The sequence below is a fragment of the Channa argus genome, chromosome 13, assembly GCF_033026475.1.
Source record: "Channa argus isolate prfri chromosome 13, Channa argus male v1.0, whole genome shotgun sequence".
Taxonomy (NCBI): domain Eukaryota; kingdom Metazoa; phylum Chordata; class Actinopteri; order Anabantiformes; family Channidae; genus Channa; species Channa argus.
The window spans coordinates 26,666,465-26,688,182 of NC_090209.1; the positions used below are offsets into that span (position 1 = coordinate 26,666,465).

Consider the following 21,718-nt stretch of genomic DNA (forward strand, 5'->3'; position numbering starts at 1 on the left):
AGGAACACGAACCATCTCCACAAACACACACTTCCCCTTTTTGACCAACACCAAAGTGAGGAGCTATGGAACTTAAGATATGAGCTAATACATCTCTAGTCCGATTGAGTCTAAAGCCTCTTTTCCAGCAAAACAGCTGCATTTGAGAAGTTAGCACTGATCCAAGCTTTTGTCAGCTGTGAACCACGTCTCTACAGAAGAGACAAAAACTGAATGATCCAAGAACTGATCGTCTTTATTTGCACACATGCAGGGCATCTTTAAATGCTGCTCACTGGGTCAAATTTGATGATCACGTATACAGGCAGAAAGGACCAAGGTGAGAAAACTGACTAACTGAAGTTTAACATGTAGTCTTTTCATAAATTAGAGGCATTTTCAACAATGAATTTCTTCTACTCATGTTTAGTGTCCATCAGTCCGTAAGCTGGATTAACTCAGTCTGTGGTGTAGACCTCTGCTGTTGTCATCCAAAACCAGAAAGGAACTGGAACTGAGGAACTGAAACCACAATTAAATTTAGAAATGACCAAAGTTATGCTTTAGTAACAGACCAATCACAGATCTGTATCAATGTCCACACTCCTCAGGGGCCTCTGTCCTATCACTGCATTACCCACTGCTGAATACCTGGATCAGGTGAGTTCAGTGCAGTTCACTGCTGCACAACAGTGTCCCTCTGAGATTAATAAAGTGGTTTGAATGTTAAATCTTTACAGAAATGGCAGATAAATCACACTATTTAGCCTGTACGGTTACTGGTAGGAGGCAATTACCAGACACCTGAGGGCTAAAAAAAAGTTTGGTAGAGTTATTAATTTGTCAAATGAATAAATGTGTAAACACGTAGAAAATAACGTGGGCTTTTTGAGGGGTGGAAAAAATATTTAGCTGTTGCTGTCTAAATAACATCCTGGCTCAGCAGACCGAGTACAGGTCTGCAGTTCTAGATCTGCTCTGAAAGGTTAGTTTACCCTTCAAAGCTCCTGTGTAGATCCACAGCAACACAGATTAGAGACTCATTACAGAGTCTCTGCCAGAACCAGATCGATCGCAGGTTATTGATCAGGTTCATGCCAGGGCTCTCAGAAGCTTTTCACTGAGGGAGACAGCAGCTGATTTCTCCCGTTATGGATCCACGCTGGAGTTCTCACTCCATTACAAGAGCAGAGGATAGATGTACGGGCACATAGATCAGCAAAAAGCCGACCTGATGATCGCACAAGTTCTCACTCTGTCTCTGCATCACTGTGGAGGCAAGTCAAGCAGGAAACCTGGTTCAGCTCCAGCTTGTCCACATCACAAAGAGCGGAAGATTAATTAACCAAGCAGCTTCTGCAGGGTAACTGAAATTTGTCTTTTTTAATGCCCCCTCCCCCCCCACACACACACCATTTATCTCCATCTCCTCAGTTACTCTCATTGGCCCGTACAGCTCAGTGCAGCAATCAGCAGTTCAGTGCATTGCTTAAGGGCACGTTGGCAGTAAAACTGATACATGTGCACCTTATCAAATCACGGCAGACCAGGATTTTTTTAAACTGAAATGTACTTTTCATGGAGAGAGTTACTCATTAAAAGGGTCAGAACACCAGTTCTATAGACGAGGACCAGTTTAGTAGTCTTACAGCTTCCAGGACTGCGTCACTAATTAATCATTGGGATTCATCTTCTGATCATTATTCTGCAGTTTGAAGGTATTAAAGTGGGAAGGAAAATAATTATTAATTGATGAGGAAATTAGTTTTTCAAATAATCAGGTAGTTCTTGTTAATATCAGAGAAAAGTGAAACTTTCCATATTGAAGTCAAAGAAAAGATGACTTCACCCATAACCAGAAGAGGTGCTGAACTGAGATAATTGTTCGTGTTTTGTAGAAGGTACCGTTGCAGTTTCATGCAGGCGTAACTCAACATCCTCTTTTTCATCTATGTCTGTGGCAAACAAACACATTTCAACAATCTGTCTTTGAAACGGTTTGTTATAACTCTTCATGCGGGTTCACATGATCACAAGCAATTACAGGTGAATTCACACTAAAGGCTGTACTATGACAAACTGCAGCAGATCGTGTGTGAAAGCAAGGTGTGGCAGCTTCTCTCCACAGCAGACAGTAAACACCTGACTGAGGATTCAGACTCATTAATCTCTTGGAGGCTGATTGTGCTCATGTAGTGTGAAAGATGTACACACAGTGTAATGAGAGTTTCTCCTCTGTAACATTAAAATCAAAGAAATTGAGTCATTAAAAGAAGATGTTCGAAAACTCTGCAGCACTTTCCATCCATGAGCCAATTATGGGATTGGTCTGTACGTGTATGCTGTACTTGTTAGAAGAGATATTACTGTGTTTTGTTACTGCTCAGTATAAGCAGCAGTACAGCAACACTAACCCAACACCACACAATTATACAGCACCATTCACAACACAGCAGTTAGATATTACAAGTTGTTTTGTCCTTTCCCAGTATCTTTAAAGAGCATAATAAATACTCAAACCAAGGCACTTTCCCGATTTACAGCTTTTCCTCTTTTATAAATTCCTTTGCGACAACTTCCTTTCCGAAGCAGATAAACCACATTCGCAAAATAGATGAAAAAAAAACTCAAGGTTAAAACTATATTTAAATAAACTATAACTGTTATAATCTGCCGTCACCTAATAAATTCAGTCTAAATCTACTTCAAATTTCAATATCTTTTCCTCTTGTACATTTTGAAGTATCATTAAAAGTCTGAACATAAAATCGAGCTACCAAACTGTGTGTTTAAATTTAAATTTATAAAAAAGGAAGTGCAGACATAAACAATGATAAATGAGATAAATGACTGGTGTTTTTGGCTCATTCACGCTTTTTTCTGGCTTCTGATTGGTCAACTGAACATGCTGCTGCTCCCACACAGCTTCCAATTAGTGTACACAGCTGCAAAGCCATCTCTCACAATGAAAGGCAGCTGCTGCTGGCCCAGGTTTGTGTTAATGCTATTAGGAGAAGTCCAGTACAACTGGATCGATGGATTCGCTGTCAACTTCTTGTGTCAAGGTGGTTATGTTGAAGTAGCATATTACAGTGACCATATTTGGACACAGACACTTGTTCAATGGAGGCACTCAGGTCACACTGAGCCAGACTGCAGCTTCTAGGCTGACTAACTTCCTGCTTAAACATCATTCTGATCTGTAGAGACAGGGGAAAGCATCTGGTCCTGCAGCTAAGCTTGTTAAACAAAGATTAACCTGGACAAAGTGCAGCACCAACATCACTTTCCAGACTAGATATAACTAATCAACTGCAGCAGGCTAATGACCTGAAACAAATGTTCTCTTTGGTGCTGCTGTCTCTTAACTTGTCTCTCATTACTTGCAGTAAAACACATCCCCAGCTGCTGTCAATTGAGAAAATGGTTAATGAAGAACAGAAATAACTTTGAGTTCTCCACAGTCATCTGCTGACGTGAGGAAGCCCTTAGCAGCCATTTTGAACTCCTTTCATTTAGCCGTCTGACAGGAAATTTACAGTCCATCCAGGAAGAATTTACAGAACTTAACATTTTCCACATTTTGTTATGTTGGTCTTATTCCAAGAGTCGGCGCACAGCCATTTTCAGATCTTTCCAGAGATGTTCAATCTGGCCTCTGGCTGGGCCTCTCACGTACATTCACAGAGTTGTTCCTGTAACTACTCCTTTTTTATCTTGGCTGTGTGCTTAGGGTCATTGTCCTGTTGAAAGATGAACCGCCCAGAGCTCTGGAACAGGTTTTCATCCAGGCTGTTTCTGTACATTGCTGCATTCATCTTTCCCTACATCCTGACTAGTCTCCCAGTTCCTGCCGCTGAAAAACATCCCCACAGCATGATGCTGCCACCACCATGCTTCACTGTAGGGATGGTATTGGCCAGACCAGATAATTTTGTTTGTCATGGTCTGAGAGTCCTTTAGGTGGGCTGTCATGGGCCTTTTATTGAGGAATGGTTCATGTCTGGCCACTCCACCATACAGGCCTGATTGGTGGAGTGCTGCAGAGATGGTTGCTCTTCTGGAAGGTTCTCCTCTCTCCACAGAGAAAAGCCCTTCCCTGATTGTCCTGTTGAAAGATGAACCGTCTCTCTTGATCGCTCACTTTGGCCAGACACGCACTCTAGAAAGAGTTTCTAGGTTTCAAACTTCCATTTACAGATGGAGGCCACTGTGCTCATTGGGACCTTCAATGCAGCAGAAATTTGTTTTGTTCCCTTCCCGAGATCTGTGCCTTGATACAATCTTGTTTCTTCGGTCTACAGATGATTCCTTGGACTTCATGGCTTGGTTTGTGCACTGCATGCACTGTTCACTTTGGGACCCAATCAACTGAATTTCCCACAGGTGGACTTGTATAAGAAGTTGTAGGATGATAAATGGAAACAATGGAAACGTGCCAAAGGCAGTGGATACTTATGTACATGTGAATTTTTTAATACATTTGTAAACAGCTTTCTTTTATGTTGTTATTGTTATTTAATCCATTTTGAAATAAGGCTGTAACATGTGAATACTTTCTGGATGCACTGTACCTAATAAACTAACTTTACGTCATCATCTCACCATCGCTGTAACTGTGATTAGATTTTTTTTTTATATCTCCTCTCTACATCTCTCTATTAAAATATTACTGTACATGAGCCATGCGTTGAGTTGGTCTATAATTCCATCCAGGCGGTTTTATAAGGCCATTGCTCTCAGGCTCATATACATCCTGTTCCTCTGAGGAAATTGCTGCTTCCGTTCATGTTCTTATAAATAATGTTGGATGCTAAAGTGCTCTGCAGCAGCACAAACTCTCTGTAGCCAAAGCGAACAAACAGGACACGAGGCCTGCTCTTATGGAGTGTTGTATGTGAAAGTGCAGTGAAATTTTAAACTTTGAACCTTGGCTCAGATTTTCAGATCGATATAAATTGTATATAAAAGCCCATTTCACGATGTGATTGAGTAACTAATCAGTTTGAAAATTAATGCTCAGGTTAAAGCACAAAGTAATGTACTGATGGGCTCCTTTCCCTTCTCTTAGTTGAGCTTTTCTTGCCATAACATGGATTAGTACTATAGTCATAACTTCGATGAAACCTACCCATGCTCAACTCATGATGACAAATGCGCAAAGATTTAAAGAAATAACAGAAATTACCTTTCGACATGTTAGATTAATTTCAAACCATTTTCAAGTGATGCAGCAAATGGATAAAAATGAACAAAGCTGCCGTCATAGATTGACAGCACCTTGTGATTGTCATGGGTTTCTCTGCATAACCAGCTCCCTACAAGCTGCCGACATCAAATCTGCCAAAATTATGATCAAATTCCTCAGTTTTTTGGTCTATTCCATATAATCTCAGCCACAACATTAAAAAACCTCCTGCTTCACATTGTGTAGGTTTCTCTCTGCTGCTAAAACAGCTCTGATGATTCAAAGCATGGACACCAAGGGGTGAGCAGCAGACCTTTTAAGAACCGGACACGTTATGCCTTTTGCAGATAAGGAGCCTGAACACTGAGAACACAGCACTGCTGTGGCCAGACAAACTGAACCTGGGTTTGAGTTCATCAGCTTTACTGGCCACTTTTATGCAGAGTTTTGCATGCCCGTCGAGAATTGCATCCCCTAGCCTTAATCTGAACCAAAGCATGCCCTAACCCTAACAACCGAGGGGAGGGCGCTACATGAATCCAAAGTTAACGTCAGGCAAACGCACAAAATGGCATAACAACCACATTTCTTTCAGGCTGCAGTTTTCCCCTTCGACCACATCCGAAAGATCAGAACCTACCTTTCTGAATATGCAACCATCTCGTCGTTCAGCTGCTGTTCAACGTCCCATCACAGGGCGTCAAAATCAAACCCTCTAGATGATCCGAAATGCAGAAGCACATCTCATTTTGATCAGCTAAAAAGGACACGTCACTCTGCATCTCTGCACTGGCTTTACTTTTACATTTGCTTTAAAAACTTCAGTGTATTCTTTGCTGTATTTAAAAGAACGCTGCAGAGTTTTACATTTTATGTTGTTCTAGTTTATCTTTTGTTTTCACTGTAATGCAGCCCATTAAGAGAAAATTTCATTTGAGATCATTTTTCTTCATCATTGGCTGAATGAAAGATTTCCCCAGTGAAACAAACTATTAATTGTTCAATTCAAAGTTTAATTAGACCACCTGAAGGAAATCAAGGATTATCTGGTTTCCAGACACCAACAGTCTGTATGTTTCCCCTCTCTGACTGAGCTCCAGCAGATTGTGTTTTGTCTCACATATATTGTTTCTGGAAGGGCTGCAGTAGGTTTATGGTTTCACTTGTAGTTTATTTGCACAGGGATAAAACACCGGAGCAAAGCAATAAACACAGCACAATGAAAAAACAATGATAACAAACCAGTCAGACCACAGACCTGGAAGGAAGAGAAAGGGATGGGAAGGAGGACACGGCAGGAGGGGGTAGAGGACCAGAAAGAGGAAGTGGAGAGAACAAGAAGGAGAAGAACAACGCAGAATAAAAACATTTTAAAACAAATGTGATCAATGAAGGTTTCTGAAAGTCGATCATGATGCTGTAAGTTTAGAAACATTTCAAACATCTCAGGACACTAAAGTCTCCATTAAAACCAGACAGGACAATATAATTGTGTCTTCATAATAAGAGTTTTTACATTGATTTCCTGATCCATAGTGTGAAAAGGGGCAGCTGTAGCTCAGTTGGTAAGGCAGTCATCACCATGGACCACAGGGCCAGCGGTTCGATCCTGGGTATGTATCGAAGTGTCCTTGGGCAAGATACTGAATCCCAAGTTGCTCCCGGTGGTTCAGGTGAGCGTCTTGCATGGCAGCCACCGCCATCGGTGTGAGTGTGTGTAAGTGAGGAGCAACACTTCAAAGTGCTTTGGATAAAGTGCTGTTAATTTTGAAAGAAAATCTCTTCACATTCGCAGACCCCACTTGTTTCAAGCGTCTAAGGTCCAGATTAAAACTGAACACACTATGTGACTAAGCGTCAATCATTCATCTCTGTTGCCCAAAGCACAACTCTGATGATCTAATTACAAACCCCTGATAAAGTACAAGGAATCCGTCCCAACAGCTGCGAAGGAGCTCAGGGCTCATCCTGAGGATGGCTGCTTAATTCCGAACAATGTGAACAGAACTTTGATGTGCAGTAAAAGGCAGATTGTGAATTACCATTTGATTATATTTTAGTAATGGAATAATTAATATTTCATCTGCTGCTTCTTGTCTGATTTCGGGTGGTAGTTGCACCTTCTCTGGGATCCTGAGCTGGTCTGACGATGGTTCGAGGTCCACCCCAAAGTCTCCTTCCAGATGGATTCTCTGGGAAAACCTTCAATGGAAGACATGTAGGACAATTGTGACCAGACACCAACTGGTGAACTGGTTCCTGTTGATGTAAAGTAGCAGTGCCTCTACGTGCAACTCTATTAGGACGTTCAAACTCCATCTGATGAGGGCTGACGCACACTGTGGAGCAGGGTGCCCAATACGTCGATCGCAAAGGTAGTGTGGGTAGATCGCATGGAATTAACAAAGTAGACGTCAGCCCATCTTCCATCCTCACTATGAAATTTGTCACTTGATTGACGTACAGAGCAGCCAGTCTGACATCTGACTTTTTCAGGGTCACCACGCATGCGCATCAGAGTAAGGTAATGACAAAAAAATTACAGAGTTGTATTGTGCAGTATGGGTTCATGCAGTTATGTAAGCTACACCAACATATACTGTGCATATAAAGAATTCTCAATATATTCATAAATAAATATATGTTTTGTACTTTTATAGTAGGTAGATCATTTTTACTTGGTCAAGTAGCTCATGAGCCCAAAAAGTGTGGGCACCCCTGCTGTAGAGGGACCTCTTTAAAACAACGTCACCATTACTGCTGATGCTGCACTGATCCAACTGTATCACATTTAACCTCACTTGTGAACAAGATCACAGAATAGTCAAAGTCCTTCACTGGTGTCAGCCACTCACTCCCATCCAAAGAGAAGCGATCCACTGTTTTCCAGCACAGACTCATGGCTTCACACGTGGAGGTTAGTTGAGGGTTGCAGTGCAGATCCAAATCAAAGTCTTTACCTTCTGGCTTCACATTCACGTTACTGTTGATGTGAACACCACACCAACTGTCAATCTCATGCTCCATTTTCCACTCACTTGTGTACGAGAACAAGATACCTAAACTCATAATCAAGTTAACACAGCTTTGCCCTCTGTGTGAAAATGTACACAGCTTCGTTCTTAATTTGACGATGCACAGGACCCCGCAGAGCAGCTTATTAGGAATCATGCTGCTTTTACTTGGTAGCAGCTACAGTACAAAGTGGGGTCAGGGTGTGGGAGACCACCGTTTATTCCCTGTATTAAATTTATACAAGAAGTTCCACAACTATGGACAAAGAAGAACCAATTTTAACCCTAAACCACAGCGCCTCCTTTAACCTGACCATGTTCTTGTGGTGCATAAACATAACCAATACTAAGTGAAATATCCAGATTTATGGTATGGTTGGGTAGGTGTTATGAATGGTTGTCCATCTGTGTATGTCTCTCTCTGAAACACTGAATGGTGACCAGGGTGGACCCTGCCTCTCACCCGATGACAGCTAGGATAGGCTCCAGCCTCCCTGCGACCCAAATAGGATAAGTGATTACAGATAATGGATGGATTAAATGTATGTTGGGGTATGGACCAGCCAACAATCCATGATCATTTACAGCACGTTTAATGACATATTGATTCTTCCTGCTTCTGCATGATGGCTTTAAGTCAAAAAACATAATCTGACCAAGAGTCCAAATTAACGACATTCCAGCCTCTGTTTAGAAGGTTTTTGCATAGTTGCTAAAAAAGCCAAGCAAATAGTGGCTATTGTTCATTCTGTAATGTGTTAATGTCTGAACTGGAATGTGGGAGAATAAACTAACATCCAGACTCTGTCTTGTGTGCAGGTGCAGCCTGGCTAACCTGTACTTTACAGCTTTTTTTACATTTTTTTCACCAAGAAGTGGTTCACGGCTTTGTCTTCTGCTGCAGCCAACACCTGCCATCTCCAATGTAGCATGAGTTCCTGAATAATTCACAGTTTTTTGAAGCAGTGACTATTAAAGGCTGCATCACTACAAGCTAAAACACTGGCTAAACTAAACACATTCAGCAGGCTAAATAGGCCTAAACCTAAGCTCCAGACAGGTAAGACAATCAGAGTTGTCCCTGAAGTTATGAGTCTTCCTCCACATATAATTAATACTTCACTGGATCAAAGCAGTCTTTGGAAACTGAGGTTTTCTAAACATCTGATCAGTCATGTTGGATGCTGAGAGTAATCAAATTCACATTAGACAGATAATGTGTTATTTTGTTTGGTGCCTTAATGCTGCTACAAGTTCTGATACTACAGTGGGAGAGAGTAGTGAGGACACAGAGGAATACTCCCCACAAGGAAACAGTAACTGAGAGCATGGAGAGAAGTGAGGAGGAGGAGGAGGAGAGGGGTGAGGTAAAAGCCTGGGTTGGGTTTTGCTGCCTGTAGAATCCATTTAGTGGCCGGCCTCTCCCTGATAACTAATGGACCAGAAGACTGAAGGGGAGAGAATTGCAGGAGACAACAGTAAGTTGCATGTTTTTTAAAATGCAACTTACTGTTGTGTAATTTGCTACCATTAATTCAACAGATCATTTTGTTAGTGTACAACATGCAGCATGTCCAACAGCTGAAATCGATCAGTTCACCATTAAAGATAATTTAGAAGTCAAGCCTTAAGCTCACTGCTTTAACTGGTCAGTGATGCTGAGAGCAGCCATTGTACAGACTCTGCACTCGATATGTCGTCATGAATCAGCTCGGTGCTGCAGCATAGATAAGCAACATACTAACTTTAAGAGCTTATTAGTGTTAATCAATAGCCTCACAACACCTGGAAAACCTGTGGACACCACAACTTCAACTGCCCATTTGTGCCAGATTAGGACATTTTCAGATAGAAATGTTTAGATTTGAAAAAAAGAAAATCTATTAAAAAAAATAAAACTAATTAAATTTTTACATAATTCCAATATAAAACACATACTGCTAATGTTATTTTCAAATGTTTTTTGTTAGCCTGATTTAAAAAACTAATCCTTTCTACAAATAAAGCCTGAGTACTGATAAAAAGTGTGCTTCCTATTAAAATGATAACTTTGGACATTAGCATTTTTAGAGCATTGGTACTGTTAATGTTATTTTCAAATGCTTAAGTCGATGAAGAGTGAATGTGTCAATAAACCATGTGTTTCTGAATTTTTTTTTGTCCTTTCAGTTTATCCCGTGAGTTCAGTGTCGTCACAGCGGATCATTGTCCGCATGTTGATTTGGCATAGTTTTTACGCCGGATGTCCTTCCCGATGCAACCCTCCCTAGTTTCTGCTGGGCTTGGACCGGCACTGCACAGCTGGGGAGGGGAATGGCCTGTTAGGGTTTAAGAGTCTTGCACAAAGACACTTAACATATAGCCGGGACAGGGGATCGACCCTGTGGTCCGTGGACGACTGCCTTTACCAACTGAGCTACAGCTTTTCTGACTCTTTAAATAAGACTTATTTATTTCTGCTCTGGTATTTTACTATGTGATTCCCTTATTACAATCCTTGACCCTTTTCAGCATTTCCTGCTGGTTCCCCATGTTCATTTCACCCTTTAATATCTCTCCATGTTTCTTTTTACATCTACTTTTGTCATTTTTAGCTACAATACATGAACAGGAAGATTTGTTGGTTTCTGATACATTTTCATAGAGATTCCTGCCGTCATGTGCTGCACTATGTGGCCTAAAGTTCTCAAGACCCAAAGTTAGAAAAAACTGAAACGCGTACAGGTTGGCAACCAGCAACTCGCTATCGATTGTACAGAGACAAGATCAGAGTAAAGAATCTTTTTAGTGTGTCACACTCACAGATGAAACTGATTAAATCACAGAGACAACCACAGGCTGCTAAGCAACTAGAGTCACAAGAGTAGGGTTGGGTTTGGTAAACATTTTTAATACCAACACAATAACTATATTTTCAGAGCCACTAATCTTTTGCTTTCTACAAGTGCTAAAAAAATGCTGAGAATCAGTCGACATACCTACTCAGAGTTGTACTTGCCACCTAAACAGTTTTTTCCCCCCGGAATACAACGCTCTAATTTACAGTCGGGATAAACGTTCACACTGTTCAGTCCTGCTTCAGTATCTTATGTTGGAATTTAACGACAAGACAGTTTTCAATATTCAATAGTAATGAAGCAGACTAGTCGGCGCCAAAAAAGTACGGAAGTTAAATTTACTTTGGGTAATATATGAGCAATATTTCAAAGTAACTGATCACCAGTTTGTTTATGTTAAACCAATGAAAATCCAGAAGTGATGGTTTTCTTTGGTCTGGACCAACTGAACCAACCTGCAGCTGTGAAAGAGACCTTAGTGCTATGAACACAAAATGGTGTTTCCCAAAAGCAGTGTTTCAAACCGCGTCAGCGTTTCACAGCTCTGCACAGCTTAACACTACTGTGGGTTTACTACAGCTCACTGCAATGTTGAAGTCATTCACACTTTACTCATTCACACGTTCACTTTCTCCATTCACAGACAGGTAGGAGTAAAGAGTCTTATAGAGAGGTGTGTGTGTGAGCAGTATGGTGGTGGCGCGGTTGAAGCTTATGGCAGATTCCTGACTCACTCAGTTTCTGATTATTCTCTTTCAGTGCAGATAATAGATCAGTGCTGGAGAGCTGCAGGGCAAACACACCATCATCCTCACACACAGAAACACGCACTCTCTCATCCACATGGCAGCAGGGAGTGTGTGTGTGTGGGCGGCACCAGGGTGAAGATACACTACCGTACTCGGGAAGCAGCGAGTGGGAGGCCAACACACACAGTTTTGGATTTTCACACTTCATCTCTTTTCATGATGGAAACAGACAGTAAATCCTCCTCCACGATAATAATGACATATCTGAGTTCTAACACATAACATGACAGTTGCACTATCACACACTTGCGATGCTACAGTGATGAAGTCATCAGTAGAGAAAATAAATGTGTTTAGTGTCAGATATTACAGCAGTGAGTGAATCCACCAGCATCAGTTTGATGCTAACTCACCCTAGCGTCGTCATGGTGACAATGGTGTACCAGAAGGAGGCTGGGATGGAGGTGAAGGTCGAGCCCTTGGTCCCCTTCTCGGCATAGAACATGACAGTAGCGAAGATGATGATGGCCATAGTGAGCGAGAAGAGCAGAAAGCCAAGCTCGGAGGCACAGCTCTTCAGCGTGTAGCCCAAAATCCTCAAACCCTGCGAGTGACGTGAGAACTTGAAGATCCGGAAGACGCGGAAAACCCGCAGGGTGACGAAGGCGCCGCTCACGTCCTCGTTCTCAGGCATCACCAGGCCGATGTAGTAGGGCATGATGGCCACCACGTCGATCACAGACATCACCGAGCGCATGAACTTGCAGCGGCTGGGTGCGGCAAACAGGCGCATCAGGTACTCGAAGGTGAAGATGAGCACGCAGGCCGTGTCCATGCAGAAGAAGGCCAGCTGGTATTTTTCCCCACAGGGAAGGTCTTTGACGCTGCCTTTGGGGGGCCGGCAGGGGACCGTCTCCACCACGTTAGCAATGACAGAGACAGCGATGAAGAAGCCAGTGACGTAGTAAAAGACCAATGCCATGGTGGAGGTGTGAGGGTTCTCGAAGGCTCTCCACAGACGCTCCCTGGGAGTGCTGTGTGGAGGGAGGGGGGCATCTGTTGCCTCATTGGCCTCAGTGTCCTCTGCCAGACGCTCCTGGTTCTCCTTTTTCCTGTCTCGATATTCCTGCAGAGAGAGGGACAGACAACGATTATCCAGATCATTTATCATCATACACAGGATGTCTATATTTGTGCATCCTGGGTCTCTCCTCCGTTGCTACTCCAGAGGTTTCTACCATGTTGTTGCATTGAAGGGGTTTTTGAGGGAGCATCTCTTTATTGAATTCATGGGTCTGAGGACAGATAATGTCATGATCATACAGATTGTGAAGGCTCATAAAACAAGTTTGCAGGCTGCATAAATAAAACTTTATTTAAGCAAGAAGACAAACCTTAAGAAGAAACTAGTCAGTCATATTACCAAAGAACTGACTTCAGGAAAAGAAAAAAGGTTAGTTCTTGCAGTCTATGATTTGTCCAAACAATGACTATGGAATGTCCATTCTTAAGGTAACTTCTAGGACCCAGTTTGCACCAAACATCAACTCACTTCATTTGCTTTTTTTCTTTCAGCAGTTAGTGAGAGCTTAACCACTGCCCTGGCAGGAAGATACCCTCTCAATATTAGGCTTTAACTCCAATCTGACAAAAACTCGAGTCAACATGCAGAGAGAAGATGGTAAAAGAGATGTGTGAAATTACTAGAGGAGTAAAAATAGAAATCATGTCGACCACTTCTGGTGAGAAACTATGGGGGAAGTGTTGAGCGAGTAAAAACGAAATCCAGAAATCAAATTCTCTCACAGCTGAATCAACGCTTGTGTGACCATGATCAAGGCTGCCAAATCTGAGGAAATAAAGAAGCATTACTCATTCATGAGTCATTGGACAGGCCAGTTCTGAAGATATAAAAGGCTCTGAAGACCAGGCTGATATAAAAAAGATTATATAAAGAGCTGAAGGTGATTTGTGAGAAGGGAACAAATGACTTGTTTATGAAACGTTAAAGAAATCACTCACAGCAAGAGGAGGCTTCCGAGCCTGCCAAAATCACGAGCAATAAAGAGCCAAATAGATTGCATTTGAGCTGCTGGTGTTTCACAGGCCTCATCACGCCATCTTAATGAGTTTGACTTGGATAATGGAGTTTGAGTGCAGCACTGTAGTTAGTAATCCCCCCAGATCCATCTGTGTTTTTAACATTTGAGTCATTTAGCAGATGATGCTCTTCTCCGGGGAGACTTAATGAGTACAGCAGCAGAATAACCAACAACTATCAGGAAGACATCAGAGGTCAAAGGTCGCAGGCCCACATGAGTACATTACAAGTGGCGCCATTATAATAAACACGTCTGAATGCACTGCAGAAAGAAAACAACAGAACGCAACAATAGCACTTCAACATGCACCTGCAGCTGTTTCACAATAAAAACTGTTGGACACATAACCAAGAAATGCACGAATAAGCACTTTTATCTTGGAGCAGCTACAGGCACGTACACAAAGCTGTTCAGAATTTTGGTTGCTACAAGTTGCTTAGAACACCTTCGGCTCTGCAATGATATGGTTTAATAGCTCACAGTTTGTCGAGTCAGGTCCCACATGAAAACTGAAAGACGTCTACAGGTTGATGTAATGATTCCTTCTGTTCATACTTCAGTAATCTGAAGTAAACAAATCAAATTGATAGCTTTACAAATTTCGACTATTTTTGTTTGAAATTCCAATTTTTTCTTCTTTTTTTATACAGTTGAAGGAAATTAACTATGAGAGGAAATTTTGTACTGAGCATATCCATTCAATGGAGAATGGACGCACTAGGCACAGGCAGTCTGAATTACTGGACATTAGACAAAATGATGCAGCTTCTCATTGACAACAATTAGTCAAATTTTAAAAATTACAGTAGCAGCGAATTCCCAAGCTAGAAAAAAGGAAAGGGTTTACCTCCATGCAGCAGTCTCCGATGATCTCTGGAATGATGCCGTAGAAGGCCAGCTCCTCATCGAAGGCCTGGATGCACTCATGTCTCGGGTAGTGGAGCTTGCCCGTACGGTAGAAGTTGAGAATGTGCCGGAACATTTCAGGGTCTCTATCGAAGAAGTATTCTTGCGTGTCATCGTTGTAGAAAAACTCTTTTTCCGAAGAGCCCAGCAGCGTGTCAGGATAGCGATCCAGAGTGTTCTTCCACGTCTGGAACAATGGAACAGAAGAGAATTTTAAACATGTTATCATGTGGATGTCCCCTTACTACACACACAAACACATCCCAGCATCACAAAACTCTGTAGCTGTAGTTACGTTGAGCCTTCTACAAAAGACTTCAGATCACGGTTTCTGGTGCCTTGTATCTTCTTTTGTAGGATCTTGTAACTGGTGAGCGGGCCCAGTGCTCCGAAGTTGCTTCAAAAACTGCTTTTAATCAACCACTTGCACTTCCCACACATCCTCTCATCAATATTGACACAAAACAGTGGACAGAAATGTGGTCCAGCTTCAAAGCCAGAGTTAATTAACAAACAACAATGAACCCACAACACAAACCTCAGAACAAACCATGGGCCCTGTGAGACAGGGGGCCGCTAGGTACTTCTACAATCAGGCAAAAGGCATGTGTGTTGGCTTAACTAGTGTCTTTGCTGGTGCTGATTCAGTGCAGGTGAGAGTGGGCGGGGTGAGCTAGGGTGGGCGGGGCATGTAGAAAAGGAGACAAAGGTGTCGGCAGGGCTTAGTGAATGTGACCAGGTAGGAGAAAATAAAGAAATGTCAGGACTATAACTATCATTGTTACACATTTACATTTACTCAAGTACTGTACTTGAGTAAATGTAAGTACAATTTTGAGGTAATTCCATTTTATTTTACTCCACCTCATGTATCTGACAGCTTTAGTGACTTTACAGATGCTGATTAATAAAACTAATAAATCATACAGTACAGCCCCAATTTCCCATATGGAATCAATAAAGTTGTTGGATCTTGAATCAGCTGGATGGACTTTCTGCTGAAATACGGTTTAAATCTGAGAGTTCATCTTGTTTACAATGACTAATCCCTCCTGCTCCTGAGCAGGTTTGAGATCTGATATGTTGTCAGGACAACGAGCTTAACATGGATTTGATGGCTCAGCTCATAACAACATTATGAGCTGAGCAGTGAGTCCTCGTATGGTAACAGGGCACAGGTGTGCAGGGTGTGCAGATTTTAAGAAGAGAATAATGTACAATCAGTCATATAGAGCATGAAACTTTTTACCACATGTTCCTAAGTTGTTGAGTCAGATGGAAGCACTGAGCCATCACTAAGTGATGTGAAGTAGTTAATGCCTCTCAGTTATTGTTTGCCATTTTACATTAAAAGCCAGCATTACTGTATGTTTCTATTTTTACTGGCACTTAAAAATTGGGACAAACTCACAGGTTTGACAACAACTTTGTTCTTGTTCTGCCACCACAGCAGAAAGCCACCAAAAATCTATTTCAGTCACGGAGCCACTTTTTTATTATTTCTGCCCAAATGCACATCATTGCGCTGATTAGAAGTCCAGTATTTACAACTTCCAGCAGTCAAAGTGGGAGCAGAGGCATCGAAAGCTGCACAAATCTGTAACAGCACTTGCATTTTTCCTCATTGATGATCTCAAGCGTTCTTATTATAGAACAATTGAACAAACATTGAGCTTAGAAAAGCATCTAGAATATTTGGTTTCAGTATAAATGTACAAGTTTGGAGGAACATTCAAAACAATTTGCATTTAAAATTTGTGGAGCCTGTTGGATAAATTTACACATCTCTTAATCTACTTTTGGATTTTTGAAGCATTTTTGCAGCAGCCTTTTGGATGTAGCAGAAACACTATTAAAAAGCTGCTAAGCTCTGTGGATTTTATTAACAATCTTTTAATGCACCAACATGAAGGATAAAACCTGGAAGTCCGTATAGAAGAAACCTGTGCATGAAATCTAATCTGTATTTACAAGGTCAGTATTAAATATGAACATTAGATATCTGCTTAAATTTGGCTCAACCATTAGAAGAAATGAGCCCAACACCACATTCAGTGATTAACATCTTGTAGGATTATCATCTGATAAAGACAAACGTCAGGCAGTGAATATGAACACTGTAGTAAATGGCTTAAAGTGATGACAACTGCAGTGTACAGAAGAGAAAGTGGACATGGAACCACTTCAGTGATAAACTGGATAAATGTCCCCTGGACTAATACCTCATGATGAAACTCAATGATGAGAATTTAGCCAGTTTTTAATTGTTGCACTTCAAAACAAACTGAACAGAAAACATATGTTTACTTTAGCAAATCTGACTGAAAATAATGGTAAACCACATAAAAACAACTGCTGATTTTTCTGTCATTAACATCTGTCATTAACTTCTGTAGATCTACAGATGGAGCTGATGTAGTTCTAGAAATACAACATGAAGGAGTGGTTCTTGGCATCAGAGTGGAACAGCAGGGGGTTAACATACATTTATAAGTTTCACTCAAACAAATGATGATCTTAGAATAAATAGAAGAACCTAAGAACTTAAGTCAACTTGAGGTTATAGTTATACACATGGTTAGGATGCAGATTTAAGTGCTGGCCAGTGTGGTTTGTGTCTGGGAGTCTCAGTGGGGAGTATGGTGGCCTACAAACAGCTAATGTTATAAATGCTGGCAAAAAACTGAATCAGAACTGAATTTTGCAGAATCATGCAACCAAGGGGGGACAAGCCCAACACTCTGCCCAGAGGAACGTACTGTCACTCACGGACCTCGTTACTATGACCACCTGCCCGATGTAATCCAGTCTAAAAAAGCAGCTCTGCATGAATTCTACTTAAACCTGTCAGAAAGCTGATAATTCTACTCTGTGTTTATTGTTGAGGACAAAGTGGCTAGTGGAATCAGACTGGACTCCATTAGATTAAGAGGTGGTTCTAATGCTTTGATTACCGCATTTAAAATGAATGAAGGGGCCAAAACATTCGAACTATCTCTCAATATAATGCACTCCGGTCCGACCCTCTATGAGCTCAATAATAAGCAGATAGAATTACCACCTTTTTGACAGTTTCAACTTGAAACCAGAAAAATTGGAACCATGTAAAAGAAGAACTCGTGGCAGAGCTACTGTGTTTGGGTTGTATTAGATGGTACCTAGTGTATTGGTAGACTTGTGCACTATGACTGTCATTTGTAAAGTTTGACACTTCTTGAATCAGGTTTAAGCACATTTTGGAGCATTCTCAATAAACAGCAGCACCCACCTGGAACCTGACCCCGCTGACGTTGACGTACAGGATCTCGTCAGATTTGGACGAGTTGTCCACCGGAGGTTTGGGCATTGTCTTTTTGGCCAGCGGCAACCAGCCCACTGCCGCCGCCCGTGCAAACGGCAGCCACGTCGCCACGCCGGCTGCCATCTTGCATTAGAACGTCCCAGCTGTTAAAAGTGTGTCCTCGGTGGAGAGTGGAACAAATGAATCGGGGCTAAGTGCTTTAATAAAGTCCTCGATCACTTCTTGTACGGCCCTGATTCCCTCAAGCCATCGGGGCAGTAAGAGACAAGATTGGCAGACATTTTGAAGGTGGAGGAATGGGGGAGGTGGGGCAGAGGGAGGGGCCAGATGGAAGTCAGGTGTCAAGCCATGAAGAAAACAGTGTAAAACTGCAGGAAAGGCAGTGCATGTGAGAGCTGTCCTGGTGGGCGAGGACAGAAGCTTCCTTCTGCTCTCTCTCGGCTCTTCTTCCAGCGTGTTAGATGCTCCTCGGGGTAAAACCGACGCCGCGACGCTCTCGGGAATCTCAGAAATCCCTGGATGTTTTTTCCAAGCCTAAGTAACAAGCCGCTCCGGTTCAGAAGACAGACTCTCCTGGTAGGAAAACATCATTTCTTGAACTCTCAGCAGCTTTAGAACAGGAAAACAACTGCAAAGGTTCCAAAAGGTTGTTCTCTGATATTTGTGTCACAGGTTTATTGCTGCTGGGATTAAGAACAAAAGGAATCCAGGTAGAAAAGCTTTACAAATTTGTGTCCGACCCCAACTTCACTGCTTCTTCTCTCTCTGTCTGACTCTAGCTCTCTCGCCCACCCTCTCTCCCTCTGAAGACAGATTTGTTGCAGCACCGCAGCCTTTCAAATTCTTATTAAATTGTGATGATGGTCCCTGAAGTTGCAAGATAGACAGAATCACCAGTGTTGCCTCCCTCCCTCTAAGTGTTTCTCTGCTGTGGAGAGTATGGATCTGCAGACTCCCTCTTCCTCTTCCTCCCTTTCTGCTTTTGCTTGCTGTTTTGCGCTTTCTAATTTCCCTCTATCTGTCTCTGTGTTTTACTGTCTCTCTTTGTCTTTCTCTCCTTCTCAAGTCAGTGAGGCATTAGTGGCAGCCGCAATGGTGGTGGTAAAGAGACACTGGCTTTGTTTTGGAAAGCGAGGAGGCGGCGTCAGGCGGTCCTTACTCCATGTCCATGTATGGCTGTCCTGCCAGAAACATACAAACAGAAGAGAGACACAGAGTGAGAGGCAAACCAGGAGGGCAAGTGGAAAGGAAAGGAAAAGAATAAAGAAAACAGAAAGAGAGAAGAGAGAAAGAATGAATGGAAAAGAAGGGGAAAAGAAGTAAAAGAATGGATGAGCTGTAAGCTAAAAAGAATAAAGACGAGAAGGCTGGACATAAATAGATGAGTGGAAATGAAAAAAGAAGGATAAGGAAGTAGATTTGTCAGAACAGAGAAGGAGGGATGACGCTTGGCAGATAAGAGAGTAAATCCTGTCACTGTCTCTCAGTCTGTCACTTATTATTTATTCGTCTTTTCATCACTTAGTAACCGCTCTGTAATTCCAAACCCAGAAACCACCGCCCCACCCTGACTCACCCCCTCCCCTGCTGCCCACCTGGTTAAACACTGTCCAGCTTTATTCCTCCTTGTAGCTTGTTGACCCATTCCTTACTTCCCTGGTTTTTGGATTAACACTACCAATAAATGACGTAAGGACTGTTTATTTGAACTTTTACCAACTGATCCCAAGCTGCGAATTTAAGTTCCTCCTTAAAACATAACACCTTCTTAAAAATATCTTGACAATTTACTTATGCTGGCATTTTATTATGATGAAAGTGGGACAATATGGGACCTGTAAAACGGAGGAAAGGACTTGGTCGGCAAAGCGGGGAAAGAATAAACTTTTTTGTTGATGTGGAAAAGGAGTGAAATCACAAGGAAGTGAGTAGATGAATAATCATAAGGAGCCAAGAGAAGAGTGTGGATTTTTGATTTTTATCGTACTGTATCATATTGGAATGTACATCTGCAGCACAAGTAAACACCCAAATTAAATCGTCCTAGTTTGGTAAGAAACTACACAAACTGGTCCTCAAAAAAGTGAAACTCTTTTCCACACTCTCTCTGTTGCTCTGAACCGTTGACCCTAAGTACTTAAAGTCCTGCACCTTCTTCACCTCTGCTCCCTGTAACCTCACTGTTCCACCTGGGTCCCTCTCATTCACACACATGTATTCTGTCTTACTGCAGCTAAGCTTCATTCCTCTGTTTTCCAGAGCAGACCTCCACCTCTAGATGTTCCTCCACCTCTCACTACAGATCACAATGTCACATCCTACTTCCTGCTCCACACCAGTCACCTCTTCTACTCTTCGTTCCCTTTCATTTTCCTCGTTCATCAACTCTTCAAAGTTCTCCTTCCATCTTCCCATCACACTCCTGGCACCTGTCAATACATTTCCATCCTTATCTTTAATCACACTAACCTGCTGCACATCCTTCCCATCTCTATCTCTTTGTCTGGCCAACCTGTACAAATCCACCTCTCCCTCTTTAGTGTCCAACCTAACATACAAGTCCTCATATGCTCTTTGTTTGGCCTTTGCCACCTCTACCTTCACCTTGCGCTGTATCTCCCTGTACTCCTGTCTACTCTCTTCAGTCCTCTCAGTGTCCCACTTCTTCTTAGCTAACCTCTTTCCCTGTATACACTCCTAGACTTTCTCACTCCTACACTGAGTCTAGAAGCACCCTCCTGACCACCCAGAGTCTGTCTCAACTCCTCCCTGAAAGCTACACAACATTTGTCCTCTGCTGTGCCTTAGTCTTCTTTATCTTCCTCACCACCAGCATCATTTTACACCCCACCATCCTGTGTTGTCTGGCTACACTCTCCCCTACCAATGCTTTACAGTCACTGATCTCTTTCAGATTATAACGTCTACAAGATGTCGTCAACCTGAGTGCTTCTCCCTCCGCTCGTATACGTCACCCTATGTTCCTGCCTCTTCTGGAAGAAAGTGTTCACTACAGCCATTTCCATCCTCTTAGGAAAAACTACTTTGTATACTCTTTTCACCTCTAGAACATTTCTCACAAACTCCTCTCGTAGGATAACTCCTACCACATTTCTACTTCCTATGCAAATCATGGTAAAACAACCTGAAACCTGCTCCTAAGCTTCTAGCCTTGCTATCTTTCCACCTGGAGACACAGTATATCCGCCTTCCTTCTCTGCATCCTGTCAACCAACCAACCCTCTAGCCTTCTCTGTCATAGTCCCACCATTCAAAGTCCCTACTTCTCTCTCTGCCTACAAACACGCCTTCCTCATCATGACCAGCACCCTGTAGGTCACCAGCACCGGTGATGGTCCTTTTTAACCTGGGCACTAACCGATCCAGTATGGAAGTCAGATTCGGTGTGGAAGTCATGATTCACATGTTTAATTTATCATGTGTTTTACGTCGGATGCCAGAGTTTTTCCAGAGTTGGGACTGGCACAAAAAGAATCACATCAGTGGGTAAAATGAAAGCTGAAGGAGATTCCTTTGTTTTTACATGCAATCAACATGTATTTTAGCAGATTGTCTATTCCATATCCAGTATGATGAGTTATTTTCTTTTACTAAAGTGGTGAAAGAATTTAGTTTGGACTT

At 42.1% G+C, this 21,718-nt stretch overlaps 1 protein-coding gene across 4 annotated transcripts in view; it reads right to left on the reverse strand.

Annotated features, from left to right (window-relative positions):
• The window catches only part of kcnd1 (potassium voltage-gated channel, Shal-related subfamily, member 1), a 64,222-nt gene that overhangs the window by 35,852 nt on the left and 6,652 nt on the right, over window positions 1-21,718 (reverse strand). For 2 of the 4 annotated variants that reach the window (XM_067527870.1, XM_067527871.1), the window contains 3 exons: window positions 18,044-19,257; window positions 14,717-14,962; window positions 12,181-12,893 (listed from right to left, as the gene is read on the reverse strand). In XM_067527870.1, coding sequence (XP_067383971.1) covers window positions 12,181-12,893; window positions 14,717-14,962; window positions 18,044-18,199 — 1,115 coding nt within the window. In that variant the 5' untranslated portion in view covers window positions 18,200-19,257. Of the gene's footprint in view, window positions 1-12,180; window positions 12,894-14,349; window positions 14,423-14,716; window positions 14,963-18,043; window positions 19,258-21,718 lie in introns of those variants that run through there. The other 2 variants (XM_067527873.1, XM_067527874.1) reach the window with 2 other exon arrangements.